Source organism: Cetorhinus maximus, chromosome 17, assembly GCF_964194155.1.
Source record: "Cetorhinus maximus chromosome 17, sCetMax3.hap1.1, whole genome shotgun sequence".
NCBI lineage: Eukaryota > Metazoa > Chordata > Chondrichthyes > Lamniformes > Cetorhinidae > Cetorhinus > Cetorhinus maximus.
The window spans coordinates 84,982,617-85,009,517 of NC_135895.1; the positions used below are offsets into that span (position 1 = coordinate 84,982,617).

A 26,901-nucleotide genomic window follows, 5' to 3' on the forward strand; every position below is an offset into this window, starting at 1 on the left:
TCCAGAGTGATCCAGGACAAATATGTCTGTAGTATCAGTGGCTTGAGTAGCTTCAGCTCAGAGTCACTGTCTATCCCAGCCTTAAATGTATTCAACGATGGAGCATCCACAACCCTCTAGTGTAGAGAATTCCAAAGATTCACAACCCTTTGAGTGAAGAAACTTCTCCTCATCTCAGTCCTAAATGAATGGTCCCTTATCCTGAGACTGTGCCCCTGTGTTTTAGATTCGCTGACCAACAGAAATAGTTTCTCAGCATTTAGGATCTTCAGGATCTTGTAGGTTTCAATGACATCACCTCTCATTCTTCTAAACTCCAAAGAATATTAACTCAATTTATTCAGCCTCTCATCACAGGGCAACCCCCACACCCCAGGGACCAATCTAGTGAGCTTTTGTTGCACTGCCTCCAATGGAAGTGTATCCTTTCTTAACTGTGGAGACCAAAACTGCACACAGTACTCCAGATGTGGTCTCATCAAAACCCTGTACAACTGTAGCAAGACTTCTTTATTCTTGTACTCGAATCCCCTTGTAATAAGGAGATTGCAAAAATGGTAGAAGTACAGAGTTAAAGGCTCTGTATCTGAATGTGTGCAGCATTTGTAACAAAATGGATGAATTGTTAGCACAGATAGAAATAAATATGTATGGCCTGATAGCCATTACGAAGACATAGTTGCAGAGTTACCAAGGCTGGGATCTGAATATTGAAGGTATTTGATATTTTGAAAAGATAGGAAACTAGGAAATGGTGTTGGGGTAGCTCAGTTAATTAAGGATGTCATTAGTATAATAAAAGGCGACCATAGAGCAAGGTGTAGAATCAGTTTGGATCAATTTAAGAAATAGGAAAAGTAAGAGGTCATTTGTGGGTGATTTATAGGCCCCCTAACAGTAGTTACTCTGTAGGATAGAGTATACAGGAAAAAATAAATTGGGTCTGTATGAAAGGTACTGCAATAATCATGGTTGACTTTAATCTACATGTAGATTGATGAATCAGATGGCAAAGGTAGCTTGGAAAATGAGCTTCTCGAGTGCATGCAGGGCAATTTCTTAGAACAGTATGTGCTGGAGCCAACCAAGAAGCAGGCTATTCTAGATCTGGTAATGAACAATGAGACGCGATTAATCAATATCCTCATGGTGAAGGAGCCTTTAGGTGACAGCAATCAGAATTTCATGTTTGAAGGGGTGCAGTGTGGGCTCTAAGACTAGTGTTTTAAACCTGAATAAAGGGTATAAAAGCAGAGCTAGCTAAAGTGAACTGAGATACTAGGTTAAACTGTAGGACTAGTGGAGATGCAGAAGCAGACTTTTAGGGGAATATGTAATAACTCTCAGCAAAGATTTATCCTAGTAATAAAGAAAGAATGATGTATCATCTGTGAGTGAATAAGAAAGCTAAGGATAGTCTCAAATTGAAAGAAACACTGTACAAATATGCAAAGATTAGTGGTAGGTCAAAAGATTGGCCAGGTTTTAAGAACCAGCAAAGAATGACTGAACAAAATAATGGGGGAGAAAGTTGAGAATGAGAGAAAGCTAGCTAGTAATATAAAAACAGATAGTAAGAGTATTTAAATAGGAAAATAGTAAGTTAAGCTAGTTTTGGTCCTCTAGGGAGTGGGTCTGAGGAACTGATAATGGAAAGCAAGGAAATAGTGAAGGCATTGAACAGGTATTTTGTGTCTGTCTTTATTGTAGAAGACTTGGAAAACTTCCCAAAGATACTTGAAAATCAAAAGGTGAACAGGAGGGAGCAACTTAAAACAATCACCGTCATCAGGGAAAAAGTGCTGGAAAAATTATTAGATCTAAAGGCTGACAAGTCCCAGGACCTGCATCCTAGGGTCTTAAAGGAAGGGGCTGCAAAGATAGTTGGTGCATTGGTTATAATCTTCCAAAATTCCTTAGGTTCTGGAATGGTCGTCACGGATTGGAAAATAGCTAACGTAACACCTTTATACAAGAAAGGAGGGAGATAGAAAGCAGGGAACTACAGGCCAGTTAACCTAACATCTGTCATAGGGGAATTTCTAGAATCCATTATTATGGAGGTTATAGCACGATACTTAGAAAATCATAATGGGATTAGGCAGAGTCAACATGGCTTGTGAAAGGGAAATCATGTTTAATTTATTAGAGTTTTTTGAGGAAGCAATAAGCAAGGATCAGTGCTTGGGCCTCAGTGATTTATGATCTACCTCAATCATTTGGATGACGGGACCGAATGTATGGTAGCTAAATTTGCCGATGACACCAAGATAGGTAGGAAAGTAAGTTGTCAAGAGGAGGTAGAGAGTCTGAAAAGGGATATAGATAGGTTCAACGAATGGGAAAAAGTTGGCAGATGGAATATAATGTGGGAAAATGTGAACTTGTTCACTTTGGCAGGAGGAATGGAGAAGGGATGTATTGTTTAAATTGAGAGAGATTGCAGAACTCTGCAGTACAGAGGGATCAGGGTGTCCTGGTACATGAGTCACAAAAAGTCAGTATGCAGGTACAGCAAGTGATCAGGGATGCAAATGGAATGTGGTGCTTACTCCAAGGGGAGTGGAATGTAAAAGTAGTGATGTTTTACCACAGTTCAGTGAGACCACATCTGGAATACTGTGTATAGTATTTGTCTCCTTATTTGAAAAATGATATAATTGTATTAGAAGCAGTACAAAGAAAGTTCACTGGACTCATTCCTGGAATGAAGGCTTATCTTGTGAAGAAAGGTTGAACAGGTTGAACTGAGACCCATTGGAGTTTAGAAGAATGAGGAGGTGATCTTATTGAAACATATAAGATACTGAGGGGACTTAGTAGGGAGGATCTTTCTAATTGTGGGGGAGACTAGAACTAAGGGACATAGTTTAAGAGTAAGAGGTCTCCATTTTTATACTGAGATGAGGAGAATTCTTTTCTTTCAGAGGATTTATGTGGAGTTCTCTTCCTCAGAGAGCAGTGGAGGCTAAGTCATTTAATTTATCCAAGGCCGAGTTAGATAGATTTTTGATAGACAAGGGAGTCAAGGGTTATGGGAGACAGACTGCAAAGTGGAATTGAGACCCCAGCCAGATTGTCCATGATTTTATTGAATGGCAGAATCGGCATAAAGGTCCGAATGGCCCACTCCTGCTTCTAGGCCCTACGTTCCTCTGGGGCTAAAAGGGTTAAATTATGAGGGCGGGTTGCATGGACTAGCCTTGTTTTCTCTTGGATAAAGGAGATTAAAGGGTGATTGAGATGAAGTGTTTAAGATGATTAAAGGAGTTGATGGGATACAACAAAGTTATTTCCTCTGTTGGGTCAAGGGAATCGTAAAATCCGAGCTAGGCAGCTCAGGAATGATGACATGAAATCAATTTACACACAAAAGGTTAGCAGAAATCTGGCTCCCTGTCCCCAAAAAGCAATTGAGACTAGGGATCTATTGCAAATTTCAAAACTGAAATTGATTACTTTTTTAGGCAAGCTGGGTATTGAGGATTATGGAACCAAGGAAGGTGGATAGAATTAGGTCAGAGATCAGCCATGATCTAATTTAATGCTGAACAGATTCAAGGGACCAAATTACTTTCTCCCTAATTAAAGCTGCACACTGAAGACCAATCATGGGGAATCAGCAAGTTTTGTTTATACTGGTGTAAAAGATTTTAATATATTCTGCTTACAACGCAGAAACAGTATTACACCCATGTCATATGCCCATGACCTTATGAGAAAGCTGGACACTTTTACTTTGAAAAAACATCATGGAATATGGATAATTTGCCTTGACAAGATGGACTCCGTGGGGATGGGGGGAGGGAGGAGTGTTGAGGTGACCTTCTTTTGTATCCTGTACAGACAGGGACCAACTCATGTCTGGGCATGTATCTGGGAAGTCATTACAATGTACATGACCCTTTGGGGACATTCCATTGAAAAGACATCAGAATGCAACAGATCACTTGTGGAGGTAACAGTTATTATTTTTGACATGTCTACAATACAATGAGATACAATAATCACCCAGACTTGGTGTCTGCAAATTGAAAACCCACAAAGATGGGTATGAAGGAAACCACTTTACCACAAGAAGGTGCAAATGGCCGATATTCATCCCCAGTTGTGTGTCATTTAAATTTGACTGACTTCCCAGATAAATGCCCAGGCATGAGTTGGTCCCTGTCTGTATAGAATATGAAAAGTCACCTCAGCGCTCCCCCCTCCCCCCAGCCCCAAAGAGTCCATCTTGACAAGGCAAATTATCCATATTCCATGATGCCTTTTAAAAGTAAAAATGTCAATCTTTCTCATAAGGTCATGGACATATGACATGGGTGTAATACTGTTTCTGAGTTGTGAATAGAATATATTCAAATCTTTTCCACTAGTACAAACAGAATTTGTGTGGACAATAGGAACATTCATACTGTGGTCACATGACAGAAACTGGCTCATGATAGGAAATACCTTATTAATTAACAAGGACAGCCCAGGGCAGGCAATCTGGGACAAAGGCCACAGAGGGAAAGGATCTCGCCCAATAAAGGAAGAACCCTGCTTAGAAAATTCACCATAGGCGTGGAAGTGGGGCTAATTAGTTTTACCTGCAGAATTATATCTTCACTACAGGGGCCCAAATACAACTTCGACTGGAAAAGCCAGAAACCTGTTGTTGCTTGGAGTTATGTCACTATGAGTTCCTCACCAGAAACTTCCAATCTCAATTATCATCAATGAACCAAGTTAGAAACCTCAGGCCTGTAAAGTTTCCAACTACCATTTTGAGGACTGAAAATAGAAGTGACCTTTTTGATTCTTTACGAAATCTAAGCGCATGCTCAATTTCTTAAAAACATCTTTTCTTGTGTGTGGCTGTCTTGCTTAATGAGTGTGTGGGTGCTGTTGTGATTACATTTCAGCTGTTGAGAAAATAAATATTAATTCTTGATTTTAATTTAAACCTACAAGAAAGCCTGTCCTGTGTCTGTTCTTAAAAGCCACAGCATTCAAGGGGTTTAAACACCCCTTCTCTAAAGTGCATCTTGCTGCAGTCAGTCTGGAGGTGGGGAAAATGGGGAAATTATCTGTCCCTATCTGTAACAACAGGCCATTTGGCCCAACTGGTCTAATGCCAATGTTTATGCCCCACTCAAAACTATTCCAATGCTAACTTTATCTGTACACATTCCTAATCCTTTCCCTCCTTTATTATTGTTAATGGATTGAATATTGGGCAGCATTAGTGGAAGATGTATATTAAAATTACACTTTAAAAATGATTATGTTCTGAGTATGTCATGTGATGCTAATTTGATATTGCCTTGTGATATAGAGGCTTCCATTTTGAAGAATTTTAAACACATCCAAGCAAATTTTAAACACTTACATCCAGTTACCTATCATTCTATTCCTAACATTGCTTTCTGTCCCACAATTATCCCATGAATGGCAATGCTGCAATTGCAAATGATAAAACTCTCTATCATCCCAATATTACAGTGAAGATGATGAAATGAATTAACATGCAGAAATACCTCTGCTCAAAAACACTGTGTCCTAGGCATCACTTCAATCCTCTGTTAGTCATGCATGAACATTTCCTATGTCAATCATTGGGATGTCTACATCTATTACAATACATAGAACAGACAGATTGCTGCACAGCTGACTCCCTCCGATCCGAACTATCGTAACCCCAACATGAGGACCATTTCCCCCCAATCTATTCAATTCTAATGCTAAAATGAGGGTCTCCTCTCCAATTCCAGCAGCTTTAGTGTTAAGGTGAGGGGCTTTAACCACACTTACTGTCCTCATGTTAAAGTAGGTGTCATAATTAATGTGCTGTGAAATTGCATGTCCATCACACTGCTTCATCTCCGTTGAGTCTCATGAAAATAGCAAATTAATTGTTGAAGGTGTACTGTGTTGGCTCCAGTCAAGTGATTTGAGGCTACACAGAAGTTAATGTTGCAATGTCAACTTAATTGATATCACCCTAAACATTTACCAGAATGGGTCCGATCTCCTCTTCTGGCAGATATATGCAAGTCATTTAATTCAACAACCACATAGCTGACCAAGTGGACTGCACCCATTGGAGATCATGCATCCTCATGAAACTCAAGATCTTGAGCTCTCAGGTACAGACTTGTGGTACAGGATGTAGCTGATGTATTAAATGGCCCGTGCGTCTAAAACAGTTACTTTAATGAGACTTTAACCACATTTTTATGAGATTTCCAGATGTAATAGAGGAATTAGTTCACTAGAGTGTGCTGTGAGACCTAAAATAAAACCATGAAAACTGTCGCTCTGTCAACACTTGAAAGGAGAAAAGATGGGTTAATGTGTTGGGTGGAAATTCTTTATCAAAGCTCATCTTTACTCTCCTATTTTCTCTTTACAAATGCTGACTGAGCAGCTACGCAGCTACTGTTATGACCCACCCCCAGGTGAGGCTCCCCAAAATTGTTGACCCTGGCGAGACCCCTCAATTTGTCACCGTCTGACTGGGACACCCCCAAACTGTTATGCCCCGGGTGAGAAGGAATGAACTGACTCCCTGTCTTGATTCAGCAACCGCCTCCCCTCCCTCCACCGCCACCACCTCTGTTGGTCGTAACAAAGTTTAATCTATAAAGGATCCCTTTTGCGGATACCTTTTTCCCAGACTCAATTGTTCTCATTTTGAAGGAGCCAATTTAATCAGACTTTCTTGAGTTAAAGGTAAGGGTAAGTGTATTAGCTACTAAAGGCAAGAAAAGGTAAAAACACATGCAAATACTGTTATACATGTTAAAAGAATGAATTTAGCTTGACGTAAGTGAAGATATGTAAAAGGTACACGGAACAGTCCTTGACTTGTGGGGACTGGGTGATTGAATATTGCGGCTGTTGTGATTCGAGATTCCAGTAGAATTGACTTTGGTAGGCGAATGGTCCGTTTTGAGGCTCCAATAGTGTTTACTTAGGTAAACAAATAGTCGGTTTCGAGGTTCCAGTAGAGTTTGACTTCAATAGGTGAATAGTTGGTTTCGAAGTTCCAGTAGCATTGACTTCTGTAGAGAGCGTGATCAGGATAACTGCAAAATGGCAATTTGCAGGGGCACTGTGTGTGGCTGGTACTCCTGAGTCAAACTTCCAGCACTTGCTCTCTCTCTCAGAACACCCACCAACAGACAGACCCCAAGGCAGCGTTTCAGCTCACTTTTAACCCCCTTTTTGTATATTCCAAATGGGAAGCAAATTCACAAATCTGTCTGGGCATTGCTCACAGGATTTCTTGATAAGATGATACTCAGCTCCCATTATGTGCCATTGTCTTTACCAGAGGGAGCAATTAGTTTCTGGATGTCTTTAGAAGTACCTTGTCTGGCAACAGGGTGGGGTTCCATTACCTCTTAGAAGTCACCCTGCAGCTTTCCAGCCAGTGGCTTGTGTGCATTTTTTAAAAACTCAAGTCTTACGTTTGATGTCCAATATTTCAGGACACAATTCGGTGTTTTTTTCCTTCATTATCATGATACTACAAAATTTTCAATGTTAATTTCAGTTTCTAGCCTTTACATTTTTTCCTTTTACCTCATACTGACAAGCCGGGCATGCTCAGTACAGAGAGCTGCAAGATCTGCAGAAACAGCATACTATCCAGCTATTAACGTAGGGAGCAAAGCATGGTACAACACACATAGAAATGTCTCAGTGCATCCCAAATTGATTCAGTCACTAGTCACGCCCTTAGTCAAAACACAGTAAACAGATATCCAGCACCACCTCAGAAAGAATACAGCATAAACTGAAGCACTGTCTTAAACCCAACAGAGTCAACTGTACCTTGCACAATACCAATTGCAATGACAGTTGGAACACAAAGTACAGCAGTTTATTAAACCCAGCACCATCCCAATTGTACACAATGCAGAGCCAACTGTATCCAGTGGTGCCAACTGTACCCAGTGCAATGCCAACTCTACCCAATAAAGTGCAAACCGTACCCAGCACAGTGCTAAATAACACACAGACCTCCTATACCCCCATATTGCCAACTGCACCCAGCAGAGTGCCATAGCACATGAAAAACACCTATGCCTAGCGTATTTGGTATTGCTTTGCTGGTCGTAGTATGTACTCTACTACTGGGTAGGAGAGTCACTATGGAAGTTTCTGTGCATTTTAAAAAGAAGTGTTTATTTACCAGGCTGCCAGCTTTGCTCCATCTTGGAGATGGACGAGTGGTTGGAAACATTGTTTTGAGTGGGAGAACCACCCAGTTACATTTAAAGTCAACTTTTACAGACTTCTCTTATTTTTTTCTTTTGTGGGATGGAGGTGTCGCTGGCAAGGCCAGTATTTGTTGCCCATCCCTAATTGCCCTTGAACTGAGTGGCTTGCTACGTAATTTCAGAGGGCAGTTAAGGGTCAACCACATTGCTGTGCATCTGGAGTCACGTGTAGGCCAGGCAAGATAAAGGTGTCTTCCCTAATAAACCAGATAGGTTTTTACAACAATCAATGATAGTTTCAAGATCACCATTACTGAGGCCAGCTTTATATTTCAGATTTTACTAATTGAATTTAAATTCCACCAGCTGCCGTGATGCAATTCGAATCCATGTCACCAGGGGATGAGCCTGAGCCTCTGGATTACTAGCCCAGTGACCTCGCCTCCATCTCCCTTTTTGTAGCATTGTGAAAAAAAGCCCATTTGCTCTTTTATTTAATATTGTGAATGTTAATCCTATAATAAACTTAATAGATAATTTTGTAATCTGAAATTCAACATGGGGAATCAATTGCTCATTTACTGGAGAGGTCAAAGTTACGGTTAAGCACTAGACTATTTCATGCAGAAGGTTGTGCATTGATTCATGGGGGTTGGGCTTAGTTATCAAGCAAACTTTTGCACTGGGGGGGACGGGACGGGGTGGGGGGGGTGGGGGGGGGAGGGTGCGGGGGCATAAGCAAGTACCTGGAGTGAGCCTTAACCAAAACAACACCCACCTTCCTTAAGGAATGAGATTGTAGATGATACATCCCCATTACAGACAATATGCTTTCATTGTGGGCAATGCAATGCTAGTCCAATACTTGGAGAGAAAGGACAGCAAAATAATAAACACTTGCTCGTTTTTCAATGACACTAATGCTCTGCGAGGATTGCTCACTAGTGACAGTGAAAGAAGATGTAAGAAACCCACTTATTTTATGACAACACATTCCATAGAAATAGTCCAATGATTTGATGCTTAGATGCATCAACCCACCCCAAAGATCCTTAGTCATGGCGACCTCACTGACCTTAACTGGGATGGCAGTAACTGATGTCATGTACTCACAACTGGGAAGAATTAGGATTTGGTCAGCCATGGCTCCCATTTAATTATCCCCCAATGTCTGTTGTGGGTGACAAGGTAGATTCAGGCTGTTGCATTGCATCCTTCACAGTATAATAGCTCACTTGTCCTGATTGCCTAAGTTCATGTGAAGAATGATCCCTTTAGGAAAATGGGACAGAAGGTCCAAGGGACCACAAAGCGGTCGGAGCTACTGGGATGTGGGGAAGGAAGTCTAGGGCCAACAAAATTTCTGCTCCCCCAAGATGTTCTGCCATCCCAGCCAATGGAATTTGAAAGCCATGGGCTTTTCATTGGAACATAAGCAATGAATCTGTTTGATTTCCCAGCACTCACTGCAGTGTTACCTTTTTAACACAGCCTCAGCACCAACACATTTTTTTCTGCATAAATCACTGTTGCCAGGACATTTAATTAATCGTCTTGTCTCAGACTTATTTCAATTAATTAACAGGACATCTGAAATTATTATTATTAAAAGATAAATGAGCCCAACAGTGAGGAGATTGGTATAATTAACTTGCTAATGAAAGGAATATGTACTTGTGCTCATTAAACAACAGAGGCTGAGAATAACTAATGTAGATTAATTAAGGAGTCAGGCAGGAAAGTCACATGGCCTATGGAGAGCTCTCGGAATGACGTGACAGGATTGATTCATCTCCAGATCAGAAACCGTTTGCAGCATGAATATATTAGAACATGTTTGGACCATCTATAGATTCAATGTCATTCACAGCAATTAACAAGGGGGAGTAACTTAATGAATACACAAGGGCAGAGACAATTGTAGATACGGAAACTCCATATATGAACAGGAAGTACAAAAATCAGGAATTGAGTCATTTGACCACTGGAAACTCTGCTTAAATCCACCCCAGATCAATTAGATTCAGTTTGAGGCATACCACATATCACTTCCACATCTGGCAATACAATCAACAGTCACATCCATATTCATTGGCAACCTTATGCTTAGGTGAACTTGCCTCATTTTGCTTACTCGTGCTTTGCTCTTTCCTAGATCTTTACACAATTCCATCAGAGCATCAGGTGTTAACTGTCCGTACACAGACCCACCGGATGTTAACTGTCCTTACACAGATCCACCAGGTGTTAACAGTCCTTATACAGACCCACCAGGTGTTAACTGTCTTTACACAGACCCACCAGGTGTTAACTGTCCTTACACAGACCCACCAGGTGTTAACTGTCCTTACACAGACCCAGCAGGTGTTAACTGTCCTTTCACAGACCCAGCAGGTGTTAACTGCCCTTTCACAGACCCACCAGGTGTTAACTGTCCTTACGCACATTGATATGAACACCAGGGCATGGAATTTGCAATGATGGAGAGCCTCTTTGCTGTTGCAAAAATGGGAGAAGAGGCTGAAATTTGGAGGTCCCACCCCAAAACACGGCACCTATCATTTTCGGGGGAGTGGGAGTGGGCCCGGGTCAGGATTTGCACATACGTATTTCACGGAAGCAGCCGCCCATATAAAACAACAGCTGCCTCCAATCATATCTGATTTTCATTAGCCAGGAGTGGGAAAGACGATGTGTGCAGATTAGACCTGGTAGAAGCAGGTCTAAACTTTGCAGAGGCCTTTAGAGAGATAGAGTATCCTTTTGGGTATGGCCCTGGGACACCTTTGGGGGAAATCAGATGCCCTTTGGGAGAAGTCAGGTGCCATTGGGATTGTTAAAATTAGGCATGAATGTGCATTAAAAGTGCATTAACTAATTAACTGTCAAATTCATTGGAACTGTCAAAAGTGTCAAGAAGAACTGCCAAAGACAACTGTTAAGCTATTAAGGCATTTAAAGCTCTTGGAGTGTTTAAAAAAAAACAGTTGCTTGCTATTTCACTGTCTGATGCCATAAGCCTGGGTTAGTGCTGCATGACTGATTTCACAACCTTCTATTATCACAGCAGAGTGCCTCCCATTTCACAGTTTGATTGACAGCTCCAAGTGGTTATGGACTCTTTTAAGAGGGGCTATGAATTCCAATATTTGTTTCTATGAGGGATTAAGCACTTCAGTGAAATGTTTGCATAAAAAAGGGTGTAGTGAATGGGTTTTTTATGAATGAGAGTTTTTATTTAAAGTAAAACCTGCAATAGGCGCTTAGGGTTTTATTTATTTAATCTAAGAATAGGTCCTGAGTTCTCTCCATGGTGGATTCTGGGTGAATTGGCATGATAGGTGTAAGGGAAAAGGGTGATAGGTGGGGAAGAGGCATGGATTGGCAGGAGTTGCTACTAATTTGGCATAGGGGATATAAAGGGCCATGGGGTGGTAGGTAATAGGGCATATGTTGGCATGTAGAGTGTGAGAGTCATAGGGGTTATATAGAGGGGTATAGGTTAGCATAAAGTGTATCATGGACTGAAGGGGTGGGTAGAGGGGCATAAGGTGGCATGTGTTGGCATGGATGCGGCATGAGAAGTCTGTGGGAGGGTGAGGGCTGGAGGGCTGTATTTGTTTTATTGCTTTTTATAAAATCTTGAACAGCCAAGCCTGCTTCCGCACCCACTTCCTCAGCACTCATTCTGGGGTCCATGGGCTCGACTTCAGGAGTACCCCGCCATCTCGGAATGAAAAGCCCAAATTCCGGGGCACTTTATCTCAGGTCGGATGCTAACTGTCCTTACACAGGTCCTCGTGAACACCAGGGGCAGGATTTTCCCATCGGCGAGCGGGGGGGGTGGGGCCAGCTCGCCAACGGGTAAAATGACACGCAGTGACGTTGGGCGGAACTCCCAATGTCACCGCGCCCCATTTAGATTTTCAGGGAGGCGGGGGCTCAGCAAAATCAGCTGTGTGCCCGCCGACCTGTCAAAGGCCAATTGAGGCCATTGACAAATAATTAATGTAATTAATGGATCTGCCCGTTCAACCTTAAGGTTGGCGGCCAGGCCAGGTGCCCTGGCGGGCATTAGAAAAAGCATGAAACCTCATCCACGGGTGGGATGAGGTTTCATGTAGGTTTAAAAAATTTAATTAAAGTTTTTTAGAAAGCTATGAACATATCCGAACTCATGTGACAGGTTTTTTTTTTCCATTTTTAATAATTTGTACATTAGAGCCGATCTCCCTGAGGCAGCACTTTGCCTCAGGGAGATGAGTGCGCTCTTTCGTGCACGTGCGTGAAAGAGCGCACTCTCGGGTTTAGGGATTCCCCCTCCTGCCTGAGCAGGAAGCGCATAGCGCTTCCATGAGGACGTCACGCTGGGTGGGCCTTAATTGGCCCATCCACGTAAAATGGCGCCGTGCCCCCAGTTGGGGGCGCCGATCAGAGGCGGGCCCCTGCGTGCCCGCACTTCAACTTCCCCCGCAACGGGGGGAGAATCCTGCCCCAGGTATTAACTGTGCTTCCATGCATTCAGAAGGGAATAATTGCGAACACTTATGTTTTAAATTTGATCTCTATCTGCATAAAGGGTAAGCAGTGATTTTTGAATATTGGGTATGACTTGACCGTGTTGCAAAATGCTCATGAGACTGAGCACCATCAACAAGCGGAACCAGGAATTCCAAATGTTACTTTTTGGAGTTGTAAATAACTGTATTAGGAGTTTGAGTTCATATATTGAAAATCCCTTTTCTTGGCAATGCTGATAAGGGTGAAACATGTTAATATGGGGGAGTGGAAAGGTTCTTATTTCAGGACTCCAGTATGAACATCTGTTGCTGCTGCTTTTAGCTACACCTACCAGGGGGTCTGTTATCATGGTATGTTACACTAATCGCATCATCCTCACACATGCACTGCTGCTCATCTGCGACTACTTTGTGACGTCCGTCATCCAGCTACCCCTAGGTTTTCTGTTGCCCTCCGCTTTGCCCTCTCGAAGAGATCTCTGTAGCTTTTCAGCTCTGATCAAATGGTGAAAATACCGACATTTTCTTTCCTGGATGTCACTTTTTAGAGGTTTTTTGCTCTTGCAATTTCAAGCACCTCTTCCTTTGCCTTGTGGTCTGTGTGTGGAGTTTATAGCATACGCCTTAGCATCCACATTTCAAAGGCCTCTATACTCCTATATTGTGGTGTATTCAATTCAAATGCCTTCACATGCCGCAGTTGAGAACAGTAACCCGATGGCAACAGCATAACAGGTCCATTTACCATGCTGGCCATCTTTACTGCCTCTGAGTGAGACTGTCAACTGGGTGCCAAATAAGGGACAATTTTTTTTATAAATTGGGGTGAGAAAAGGAAGGTGGACAATGAAAGTCCATTAATTGGCATGCTAACCAATTCCTGCACTAACTGTCCCATGACAGTATCCAAACGCGTTTTGAACAAAATCCAAGTGCTTTTGCCTCTACCACTGAGGAAATATTTGCTGCTCTCAGGAAATCATAAACCTGTATCCATTTTAAATTTAGCTTTAAACTCAGGTCCCTGCTCTCACTCTCCTACTTTGCTTTCAAGTAATATTCTGGGTTCGCTCTACCTGTCCCAGTTTAATATTTTATAAACTTTGATTATGCCTTCCCTTCACTGTCTACTTTCTGACCTGAAAAAATTGAATTCTCTTCTGTGTTGTGAATCCATGCACATAACCAAATAGGCAGAGGACTATCCAGATTAATTTCATGTGAGACATTGTATCAATGTGTGTTGTATTCACACCATGTCCTTGAAGCAAACACTCTGCTGAAATACACCCTAGTCTCAGAATGGGCTGTAAAATATTACCGAGCTGAACCATAGGATAGAAAAATCATCCTGCATTCACTTTGGGGAATTGTTTAATGACCAATTTTGAAATAATTAAAAGTCTCACTTAAGAAATGTCCAATTACTCATTAAAACACAAATCAATGCGTGTTATAATTTATTCTAGAATCTTCCACATCAGAAGCTCAATCTTAATATGTGTCCAAAATATCCCTAAAGTGATTACCATTGAAATATGCCTTTTTTTTTTATTCCTGTAACATCAGTACAACTGGCTCCTGCTATTAAATGTTCCAAGATATAATTAGGAAAATGGACTGAAGAAGGACTTAATCACCAAGAGACAATTTCAGCTTTTATAATACATTCTGCAACAAAAACATTTTACTCTTCTGTCCTTTTTAATTTCGTTTTGAGTTTAAAGTGGGTGATGTCAGTTCTTCTGAATAATCAACTGTCTCGTTTTTTACATCCAATGTATCAAGCACAGCGAGAAGAATAAAGAGAAGATTAGGGACAATGGTAAAAGAACAAGAAAGCAGGTGAGCAAAGGAAAGAGAGAGAGAGACGGAGGAAGGGCAAAGGAGGAAGCTGGGGAAGCAGAAGGAAAGAGGGGGGAAATGAAAGATAAAGAGCGAGGAAAACCTAAAAGAATGAGGAGGAGGAGGATGACATGTGAAGAGTGGTGGAGGGCAATGAAACGAGAGGGGAAGGAGGAAGTGAACAGTGAGCCTGGGGAGGAGAAAAGGGTAGAGGGAAAAGAAAAGAGCACATAAAAATAAAATACATAGAGAGAGTGAGAACAAAGTCAAAGAAAGGCAATAACAAGTAAGATACAATTCCATGGTTGAGAAAAAGAAAGATGTGAGAAATCAGAAAAAGATCAACAGAGACAACATTCCCTCACACAGGATTTGATTTTTTTCCCTTTTCCCTGCTGCACTATTTTTATACTCAAGAGTCAGGACAGGCAACCTACTTTCAGAATCAGCCAATTAACCTCAACAGAAAACTACTAGAAGACATATCCAAGTGATCAAGGGTAACTACTCATCTGCTTTCAGCTTCAAACTGCTTGGGAGAACCTCAATAACTGAGACCAAGAGTTTATCATGTGGTAAATTGAAGATGTAAATCAGCGTGTCACCTCTCTGCTGGAGCATGTTGTGGAGTTCTTAGGATACACGGAATGGGAAAGGGGGAAGACTACATGCAAAACAACTTGGTTGCTCCCTTAACCTTCATCCCATCACTTCTTGTTTCAATGGTTCAACTCTATTAAACATTTTCTTATCATTCAGCTTCCTGTTCTGATGAAAGGACTGTGCTCGACATTTTAACTGGTATTTTCTTTACAGATGTTGATGTACTTGTAAGTCTTTTTTTATTTTTTTATTCATTCATAGGATGTGGGCATCGGTGGCAAGGCCAGCATTTATTGCCCTTCCCCTAATTGCCCTTGAGAAGGTGGCGGTGAGCTGCCTTCTGGAACCACTGCAGTCCATGTGCTGCAGGCACAGCCAGAGTGCTGTTAGGGAGGGAGTTCCAGGATTTTGACCTAGCCACAGTGAAGGAACGGTGATATATTTCCAAGTCAGGATGGTGAGTGACTTGGAGGGGAGCATCCAGGTGGTGGTGTTCCCATCTACCTGCTGCTCTTGTCCTTCTAGATGGTAGCGGTCACAGGTTTGGAAGGTGCTGTCTAAGGAGCCTTGGTGAGTTGCTGCAGTGCATCTTGTAGATGGTACACACTGCTGCCACTGTGCATCGATGGTGGAGGGAGTGAATGTTTGTGGATGTGGTGCCAATCATTTGCACCATATTCAGGGTTTACTTCAGATTTCTGTTACCAAATTTCCTTTTCGTTTTTGGTATGGCTCAGACACGCTGTTTTGATTCTTTGACAGTGCAAACCTGGTTCCCTGAGGCATCTGTGTCATTTTACAGCCTTTGAGGGGGTTTACACACACACTACTTGATGGGTGCTCCTAGAACTGACTGAGGTAACAATAAGCTGTTCTTGAGCTCATTCAGATACCAGCCCCACATCCCATGAAGAAATAGGAATTTGGACAGGGAGTAGAATTAAGTTCAATATTCCTTCATTGTCTTTTTTGCGTCCAACACGCACTTAGTGGTCTGATTCTCCCACAGTTGGCCAGTTTTGCACTGACTCTCTTGCTGGTCCATTGTTTCAGTTTCCCTGATACTCTGAGGCACAAGGGGCACCTTCCAAGCATTGACTGGTGGCAAGGAGATCCAATACGCCTGGTCACCACTGACCAGTTCTCAAAAATTCACTGTGCATGATTTTAATCAATATTTTTAAACCAATGAGGGAGCTCCCTGGATGCTAAATGTTCACCATCCTTCCCCTTTAAGCTTCGAATGCTTCTTCCTGATCTTTCTAAAAAAAAACACATTCAATATATTTTTTTTCAAAATGTCAAAACCATATAAAACAGCTGTTCCTTCTGTTGATTCATCTTATTTTCAATTATGTGTTTGAAAGGAGCTGCAATCGAACAGAATCAGATACAGTGCTGGATCTAATCTAACACAGAGGTCGCAGCATTATTAAGTACCAAGTAGGTTTTATCTGCAGGCAAGGCTGTTTTGGGGATTGATAAATGGTACTCCGTCAAATAAACAACAACTGTGATTCACTTTTGCTGGCTACCTGTTCTTCAGCCAAGAAATTACAGCACTCACTGGAAGAATAACTGAGCGGTGCATGCAATAAAAGGAGCAAAACAAGGGTGCTATAGGAATTTCGCTGCTTTGTAAAACAATGTATTGATTCGATAAAGCAACCATTCATTAGCCTGTGTCCGCTTGGAAACACATGTATTCATTTTCAGGAGCTGACAGTCCAACAGGTCAGCTATGCTGCTCAAATTCACTTGCTGATCATGCCTTCGAGCTTTCACACATCCACAGTGATTCAGTGAATCTATCCCTAACATCCCTATTGTTCTCATTTTCTCTCACTATCCACCCTCACTGCCCAGACATTAATATGTTCAGAATGTCCTCAGGCAGGATGGTACAGACAAATCCGGAAATCACTGAATATGATAACGAGTGAGGAGGTGATACTAAAACTGAGTGTATGGAAATGGATGCAGGAATAGTCCTTGCTAGGACTAGGGCACTTTGTACACATTAGAATTCTCAAGAGGAAAAAGATCCCTTTCGCACATTTCTAGTGGCATAATTCTCTTTCGTGTAGCGCCATTGGTCTTTGCAAGATGTCTGTGCATGATCCCATAACTCAAAGGACTGACAGCTAATCTGTGTAGAGAGAGGGACAATATCTGGTACTCACCACTTCTGCTGAGGTATCCTGTTCATAACATACTGGGATGCAAATCTCGATTAAAACTCTTGGTGCCCCCGCCTTGTTTTATTACCTCTCTTCCCTAGGTCATAGTTCAGCCAGTACTTTGCAGATCTTTGCTATCTCATCCCACTCGCATTCGTCATGGTCCTGATTGATGTGTGTAAGCTAGCTATTGGACTGCGGCGGCATCACAGCTGTGCATGCTCTGTCCTCAGTGAGCATCTAAACAACTGCAGGTTTTAGTAGCGGACAGTGGATAGCAGTTAGGAACGGGAGTTGTGCTGTTTCTCATCCTTAATCCGTCCCTCCAGTCCCTTCCTTTCTCCAAGGCAGTGGGCCATTGGTGCTTCTCCAACTGACATCAGCTAAGTTAACAAGACCAGGGGCGGAATTTTCCCAGAATTGCACTAAGTGCGGTAGCGGGCGGGTAAAATGGAGTCCTACCCGCCAGTGAAAATGGCGGGTTTTCACACCGTATCTTCCTGAGCCCGGCTCACTATATATTCACTCCCGTGAAACACGCCGTTTCCATGGCGGGCGGGCTCTCATTCGCCCGTTCGCCATCACCCCGCTGTTACATCACACCGGCTGCCATCTTTAAAAGGCAGCCGCCAGCAAAGCGCTCATCACCACCAGCTCACCACCGCTGCCCGGGAGACATGGTCAACAAAGGCAAAAAACCTGCAGCCCCCCCGCTTCAATGACGGGCCCCTCGAGCAACCGATTGATGCCGTGGAGGCCCAACGGGATGTGCTGTACCCCCGCTCTGGCCGCAGGATGGATAGCAATGTCACCAACCCGGCTTGGGAGGCGGTGGCGGTGGTGGTCAGTGCAAACACCCTGCAGAGGAGGACAGCCACCCAGATCCGCAAAAGGAGGAATGATCTCCTTCCTTCCTCCAGGGTAAGTCGCTCTTTTCATCACTCCCAACTCTCACACTCACAAACCCATCACACACCCACAGGGACCTCACTCACTGCCAGTGCAAGGGACATCACCATTCACTCTCTCACACTCACCGTCATTGTCCTCATCCCATCGATGGGACCACTCACCACCCACTCAGGCCAGGCATACTTATCATCTGGCCTGGCAGGTTTCCTGATACACTCTCCCCATCTCTATCCATGCAGGACAAACTGGCTCACAACAGGAGGGAAAGTTCTCAGACAGGTAGAGGGATGCCGGAATTCAAAGTTCTGACAGAATTCGAAAACAGAGCCATCCAGCTGGCCGGAGATGACCGGGACCAGTCTTGTGCTGATGGTGAGGTCGGCGCTGCTCTGCCAAGTTAGGGTCCAGCAGTGCAACATCCATCAGACAACCATGCTGCGAGTGATGTGTCCACTTTTGCAGGTCACTGCCATGCACTCATTGCGCTGTGACAGTGCATGGCAGTGGGCCTTAGCTTTAGAGTAGCCTCGGTGAGCACATCGCAGTTTCTGATCCACAGCAGGCGGAGGCAGGGACTTCCCAGGTCCCCGGCACTCGGAGGGCAGCTGGAGGCCTGATCATTACTGAGCCCGAGTCAGATGATGAACCTCTGGACTCGGTCATGTCACAGTTGCTGGAGCTGCAAAGGCAAGCTCGGGAACATCAGGAAGGGATGTTCCCTTCACTCCTCAAGATTGCAAGGCATGATGGAGGAGTCCATCTGCCTTCACTCTGAGGCGATAGCACCGGCATGTCAACGAACCAAGGTCAACACTGGTAGCATGGCGGCTGTCATGGAGACCTTGGTCCAGAACATTAGTCCTGCACTGCTGCGCAGGCTGAACTCCATTGCTGATGCCATAGTTGGCCTCCAATAGTGTCAATGTGAGAGGGGTGCTGGGCAGCTCGATCTAACTCCAGCTACCCCTTCTGCTCATGGAGTCAGCCAGAGACCCTCGGGCACCCTTAGGGAGGAGGATCAGCAGGTGCACGCTCCGGGGCCATCCATCCAGATGACTCTGGGAGTAAACCCCCTGACTCCCCTCTTCCTGTGACCTCCGCAGATCCAGCTTCATAGGCCGAGGAGGATGCCACTGCCATACAACAGGCCCCCGAAAGCAGGCCAGGTCCCTCCAGGTCTCAGCCCTCCAGAGGACGCCCACCAAAGTCATCACAGACAGGGTGTAGCAGTCAGCAGGCTGCCTCCACCTCCGCTGTGGATGGCCGGGGAGCACCAAGACATAGCGGCAGGGTTAGGAGGGTTAAGAAGATGTAGCTGCACAGCCTGGGCACAGGTGTTAATCACTTGTTCATAGTGACCACTATTGTTAATAAACTCCCAAGAATGTCCACCTGCCTATGGCTTTGTTCTGATGAGCAGTGTTCTTGTCATTCAGATGTGAAACCTTTCTGTACAATATAAAAGCAGGTGTCTCAGGCCAGGGCCTCTTCCCTGTGTTTCTTGTGGCCTTCAGATCACAGTGATGGTCCAGCCTCACACTCCCTGGGAACATTACTGATGCCTGCACCTCGGCAGTGTTGGTCATTGCTGCCAGAATGCAGTGGGCAGGCACCACAGAGTTCTCTCACACGCTCTGTGCACGCTTAGCGTCTTTAAGATGGGGCTGGCCCCCATCACACCAGCATCTGCGACCAGTGATGCTGTGCACCAGCTCCTGAAGGGCTGAGGTGCTGAAGGCGGACACAGCATCAAATGCATCTAAAGTTTCATGGCTGCGTCTCTGAGATGGCCCTGGTCATGGAGCGCAAGCAAGCTGCCCTCGGCCAGACAGGAGTCAGACATTCTCAGAGGCTGTGTGAAGATCTATGGAGTGTCCTCGCTGCATGTTGTCATCATCCTCCTGCAATCAAGTTACTATTAGGGCCTCCACTGCATCTCCATGACAGGAGCCTTCTCACAGAGGGTATTGGCGCTGCAATAAGCCAGACTGGAGTCAAGCATTCACAACTGCGATGTGAGAATCTACGGGGGGCGTCTCACTGCATGTCGTCATCATCCTCCACAAATCTGGCAGCTATGAGGGCCTCCTGAGTGCTCCTGCCTCATCTAGCCAGTGCGAGAGCCTCATCCCCGTCAGCGTCCTCCTCATCGGAGGAGACCTCCAGCTCCTCCATCTCCTCCTCAGCCAGCTCCTCTCCCCGTTGCAGCGCCAGGTTGTCAAGGGCGCAGCAACAACAACGATGCATGACACACTCTGTGGACTGTATTGCAGGGCTCCACTAGACCGTTCCAGGCACTGGAACCTCATCTTCAGCATCCCGATGGTCTGCTCCACCAAGTTGTGAGCTGCTGCATGAGCCTCATTATAGCGTCGCTCTGCTGCAGTCTGAGGCCGCTGCACGGGTGTCATCAGCCACGGCCTCTGCGGGTAGCCCTTGTCCCTGAGAAGCCATCCCTGCAGCCTCTGTGGACCCTGGAAGGTGTCAGGGGCCTGCGAGCGACTCAGGATGTAGGCATTATGCACACTCCCTGGAAACCGTGCACACACCTGCAGGATGCGTTGCTGATGGTCGCACATCAGCTGCACATTCAGTGAGTGGAAGCCCTTGTGGTTGATGAAGTCCACTGAGTGTACTGATGGAGACCTGAGCACCATATGCGTGCAGTCGATCGCACCCTGTACCTGTGGGAATCCCGAGGTCAGGGTGAATCCAATGGCCCTCGCATCCTGGCTCCCAGTCCCAGGCAAACTGCACAAAGTTGTGTGCCAAGGAGAAGATGGCATCCGTGACCTCGGATGTATTTGTGGGTGGTGGATTGTGAAATCTCACAGGGGTCATCCCTTGGCGCCAAGTCCTTCAGTAAGTGGCAGATGTGAACCACCAGGTCCCTAGACATGCGCAGTCATCGGTGACACTGGTTCTCAGTCATCTGCAGGAATGGCAGGTGATGTCTATAGACCCTGGGTGTTGCTAGGCACCGACCAGCCACGGCTCACTCTTGCTCCTGGGCAGCTTGTGCAGGAGCTCCTGCTGCCCCTTCTTCATGAGGTTGCTGCTCCTGCCTTTGCGCGGCCAGATGTCTCAGTCGCTCTCTCCTCCATCTTCTATGGTCTCTGTCGGCCATCAGGCAGACAGCTAGGTCACGAGGATCATGATCCTGACATGGTCCTCGTGCAGCATGAAAGAGAGAGGGATGTGGTTATCATGGCTGTATTTAGCACCTTCCCTGGCCCTGTGTGACCGCCTTTTAATGCTTCCCAGAGAGTACTGGTCAGTCCTCGGATGGCCAGAGATAAGTGCGCTGCATGGCTGCCCTGTCAACCTGCGACATGGGGGATACTGGTCCAAACTGGATGCTGAGATTGCAAGGGGCTGTGAGCGCTTCCAGCAGCGACTGCTACATGGTCAGTGTTGACGAGGATATTGTACAATGTGTGCAGTCCAACTGCTCCACGGTCCAATAAAGTGGTGGTGGAGTTGAAGTCTGTGCCGGAGGAGGTGGGGTGTGAGGGAGGGGGAGTGGTGGGGGGGTGGGGGAGTGGGGGGGCGTTGGTTGCGGGGGGTAAGGTATGGAGAGCGCTTGGTGGCCCTTTGGTGCCTCCGCACCGCTTGCAAGCTAGGAGCCTGACCCCAGTCATATCACTGTGGCTGTGCCTGATCTGTCTTAGATGCAGAGGCCTGGTCGGTTTATACACGTGTCCCTAATGTGTGACCACTTCCCTCACTTACCCTGCCCCCGACCTCGATTGCCCGTGCGTGGGATGCAGCTCCAGGACAGCACTTGACCCACCCCCCACATCAGCAGTCGCCTCCGAGGCTGGCCAGCAGTTGCCCCCAGACACCCCCCTGCCACTCAGCTGTCGCCTGCAGAGCCAGGCATCAGTTTCCCCCGCCCCCTGGCGCCCCTGAGGCCTGTAAACAACCTTTTAATCATATGCTAAGGTATTATAATTAGCTCCCCGCCAACTGATGGCGGGAAACACGGCCTGCTGTCGGCACACTGAGCGGAAGATTATGACCTGCCTTCACGCCGTCATGAAGTGGATCCCACCATATTTTCTGTGCACGCCACCTATCATGCCCGCCGCCAGTGGGCTCGGGCATTTCCGCCTCAGGGCTCAGATCTGTGAGCCTCTTGGCTTGTACAGCTCAGGTACTACAGTGCAAGTAAGCAGTGAGTCTCCACAGGGGCTTCAATACATCTGTAAATGAATTCTTGTTTGCCTTATGCTAATGATCAACAAGTATTAGCTTACACATAGGGAGGAGTACATTGGTCAACAGTCACAAGCAGAGACAAAACATACTACACACAATAAATACACTGAGAAAATGCTGTCCGTGAAGAAAAGGTCTTTCAGAAATGCATAAAAACATCTACCTTTTGGAAATATTTTGCTAATCCCACCAAGGCTACATGTAATCAGAGGAATTATTGACAAAGTTTGTCGATGTGTGAAGACCTGGTTTCCTCCATCAACAAAATCAGGTTTAATCCACATCAAACACTGCTGTAATGCTAGCTATCGGCAACAAATGTTACATCGAGGCAGAGCACCTCTTGATGTATTATAGATGGAGTGATTCAAGGACCATTCAGTTACAGCATGAGGTTTATAATTTCTTCAATTGGGCATACCAGGGAAGAAGCTGTAACAATGAACAAACAAAATTTGAAGAATTGGTGGATACCACTGTTTCAAGTAGCTATCACTTTTTTAAAAATTACATTTTCTAATCTTTAAGTTTACCACCTCCAACAAATTTAATTTCCTCGAGGGCCATGGCCCAATTCCAGCTTCAAAATCTAACTGAATTGAGATCAAGGCTGGTCTATAACTGAACCGCATCCAACCATACCTAAACCACACACAGGACAGCAACCGAGCTAAATTTAAATATACTTACCTCAGAGAGTTCAGTAGCAGAGCTAAATCCAAACATACTTAAATCCACACAGGTCAGTAATCGAGCTTTCCACTGGTTCCAGTCATACAGAGAACAAAATAATATAGTTATGGTATAAACACAGAAAATGCTGGAAAAGCTCAGCAGATCTGGCAGCATCTGTGGAGAGAGAAACAGAGCCAATAGATGCTGCCAGACCTGATGAGTTTTTCCATCATTTTCTCTTTTTATTTCAGATTTCCAGCATCCGCAACTTTTTGCTTTCATCTTGATATGGTTGTGGTTGTTGGAGATCAATCACCTCAGTCCCAGAACATCGCTGCAGGAGCTCCTCAGGGTAGTGTCCTTGGCCCAACCATCTTCAGCTGCTTCATCAATGACCCTCCTTCCATCAGAAGTGGGGTTGTTCACTGATGATTGTACAAGGCTCAGCACCATTTGCAGCTCCTCAGACTCTCTCTGAAAAAAAGAGTCTAACCAGCTTCCCTCAACATGGAACACAATTATCAGCACCAAATCCCCACTATCGGCATCCTGGGTGCGGGAGGAGGCGGTGACCATTGACCTGAAACGTAAATGGGGCGACCGCGTAGATGCTCTGAGACTACCACAGTAGGTCAGATTATTATGCAGTAAGTGACTCGACTGCTGACTCCCCAAAGCCTTTCCATAATCTACAAGGCACTACGTCAGGAGTGTGATGGAATGCTCTCCACTTTCCTGGGTGGGTGCAACACCACAACACTCAAGAAGCTCAACACCATTAAAGCAATCAGCCTGATGTACAGATCATTCCCTACCTTAGACTTTCACTCCTTCCAGCACTGGCATGTCATGCTGCGGTGCACCAGTTACTAGATGCACTACAGCAACCTGCCAAGCTTTGAAAGCACCACCCAAACCCACAGCCTCTACCACCTAGGACCAGCTAAACACATGCATGGGAACACTGCCACCTCCAAGTCATAAAACATCCTGACTTTGGAACATCTCGCCATTCCTTCACTGTCACTGTGACAAAACCCTGGAGCCCCCGACTTGACCAGCACTGTGGGTGTACCTACACCACACTGACTGCAGCGGTTCAAGAAGGCAGCTCACCACCACCTTCTCAAGGGAAATTAAGGGTGGAAAAGAAATGCTGGCTCCAAACATACTGAAACTCCGATCGCTCAGTAATTGAGCCATAATTGAACTTATTTCAACCCAGGTTGGTCATTGGGTTGACAAAGGCTGAATTCCTTTACATCCAGTGACACCACTGACTAAACCAAATCTGAATATATTCCCCCTGAATGGTGTAGAATCTGAGTCAAATTTGAATGTATTTAGAGCTGACAAGATTGCGGCTAAGCAAATCTTGATTGTCTAACATGGGGCAAATTGTTGGCAAAATTGAGTTCATTTAAGTAAGAACCATCCACGCAACTCTTAATGTCGAAAGAGTTGTGCCTTGTATTTAAATTCAAAGGCCACTTTGTTACTTATTGTAAAGGGTCTTTTTCTGAATAAATATTTCAACATCCCATTCATCCCAGTGCACTTACTTCGCCTGAGCTTCTCTGTTGGTAACAGTATATTCCCCATAAAAATAAGACAGTCAAATGTTGCTTGAAAATTCCACAAGGACACATTTTTAAACCAGGCCACGTTTACATAACAACGCTCATCCCTCTCCACATTTAACTCTTCTAACTGGTAGCCAAACTTATACCATGCTCACCTCTCTCTTCTGGTCAAACTTGAACCACACTCACCTGTCTCTACCTTGGACATTTCTGCGCGATCGGTGATGGTGACCCTTTCCAAGCTGATGAGATAGTCCACAATCTTCACCCCAATCGCAGGCTCTGTGTGGTCCCACTCTAAAACCACCAATGAGCTACTTGGCTCATGTGCTGGTGACAATCTCAAACTGGAGAGAAAAAAAAAACAAAGATTTTTTAAAAATAATTTCAGTATTAATGAGAGATTCCATGAAGTGACATTAAAAACTAGAGGCTAAACACACAATGAAGGGCATTGCATATTTCAGCTGTGCTAATGTAGGCTTTACAGTATATTAATACACCTGGATTAAAACCTCTTGGGGACCTGGGCAGCAAGCACATTTGTGGCCTCTTCACTTTATACAGAGCCAACCAAAGACCTTGGTTTTTAAGGAGCATCCTAAAGGAGGAGAGGGGGCTGAAGAGTTGGAAATGTTTGGGAGACAGAATTCCAGAGTGTAGGGATCTCAGGCAGGATTTTACATTTGAGCTGAGCATCCCGAAATCAGGATCAAATCCAGGACCCGACCCCGTACTGGGGCTGCAACAGTCAGCCGCCATGACTTTTACCAAACTGAAGAGAAATGGCCATGGCTGCCAGACCACCATTGTGGAGGGAGGGTGGCCTGTGACTGTAGCTATGGTCAAATAGACACAGTGCCTGCGAGTAGTGAGGGGAGTGGGATGCAAAATGATCCTAGATCACTAGCTCTCCCCCTGCCTGTTGTTGAAAGGCCACCTTTAGGGGTATCTGCTGTGTTCCCGATGCTGTGTGAGGATGCTTTCATTGGTCTCTTAATTGAGTTAACAAGTGACCCGCTGCTCATGGACGGGTAACCTTTCCATGTCCGATCCAGCGTCCAGGAAATTGGCAGGGAGTTGGGACCATGAGACCATGATAGCCTGGCATACTAGCCAGCGTTGGTGGGGGGTTCCACATCTGCCCACCTCCATTCCCAACCCCATATCGGCACTAAAATCATGTCCTAGGTGTCTGAATGAGGTGAAGGGAGGAAGGGCTGCACAAGAGGCCAGAATTGAAGGAATGTGAATTGTGGTGGTGGGTGGAGCTGAAACAGTGACTAGAAATGGCAGGACCATGAAAGCTATTAGATATAAGGGTGAGAATTTTAAATTTGAGGTAATGAGAGACCCATGGGTCAGCAATTCTAGGTGTGCTGGATGATCAGGACCTGGTGCAGGTTAGGGTCTGGGCAACAGATCTTTAGATGAGCTGAAGTTTACAGAACATGGGGATTCACTGAAATAGTTGAATCTGGAGGTAACCAAGACATGTTTCACTGAGGCGGGATGGAGATGAGTGACGTTATGGATATAGGTGCTCCATGTGATAGAAAGGATGTGGGATCAGAAGCTCAGGTCAGGTCTAATAAGATTATTAGTTTGGAAACAGCCTGATTAAGTGGCCAGAGAGGAAGATGGGTTTAGTGATGAGGGGTACACAGTTTGCAGTGGGGGCTAAAGCCTGAATGGTAGTCAGTAGTTTGACGGCAGAGGTACTGCAGATCTGGAAAGAGGCGGTGGAGAGGTACAGTTGGATGTTGACTGTGTAAGTAGAAGCTGGCCTCAAGTTTGCCATTTATATTGTCAAGCACACCTCGTAGATGAAGAACAGGAGGGCTCAAGGGCAGATTCTTGGGGGACTCCAGAGATAACGGTGTAGGGGTGCGAAGGGAATCTATTGCTGGAATACAATCAGAGTGGAACCAAATGAGTACGCTCTCCTGGAGCTGGGCAATGGAGCAGAGACATTGGTGGGGGATGATGTGGTTGGTCAAAAGGTTGAGGAGGAATGGGATGGAAAATACACCATGGTCACTGTCACAGAGTACACCATTTGTTACTTTTATAATAGCCATTTCATAGCTGCGACAGGGGTACAAAACCTGACTGGACTCCAGCAATAACTGAAACAACAGCAGACTTG

The 26,901-nt window shown here is 45.0% G+C and overlaps 1 protein-coding gene across 1 annotated transcript in view; it reads right to left on the reverse strand.

Moving 5' to 3' along the window:
* Positions 1-26,901, reverse strand: part of astn1 (astrotactin 1) — a 2,710,576-nt gene that overhangs the window by 168,674 nt on the left and 2,515,001 nt on the right. Inside the window, exon 19 of the mRNA XM_078561790.1 lies at positions 24,942-25,099. Within this exon, the coding sequence (XP_078417916.1) occupies positions 24,942-25,099 (158 nt within the window). The remainder of the gene's footprint in view (positions 1-24,941; positions 25,100-26,901) is intronic.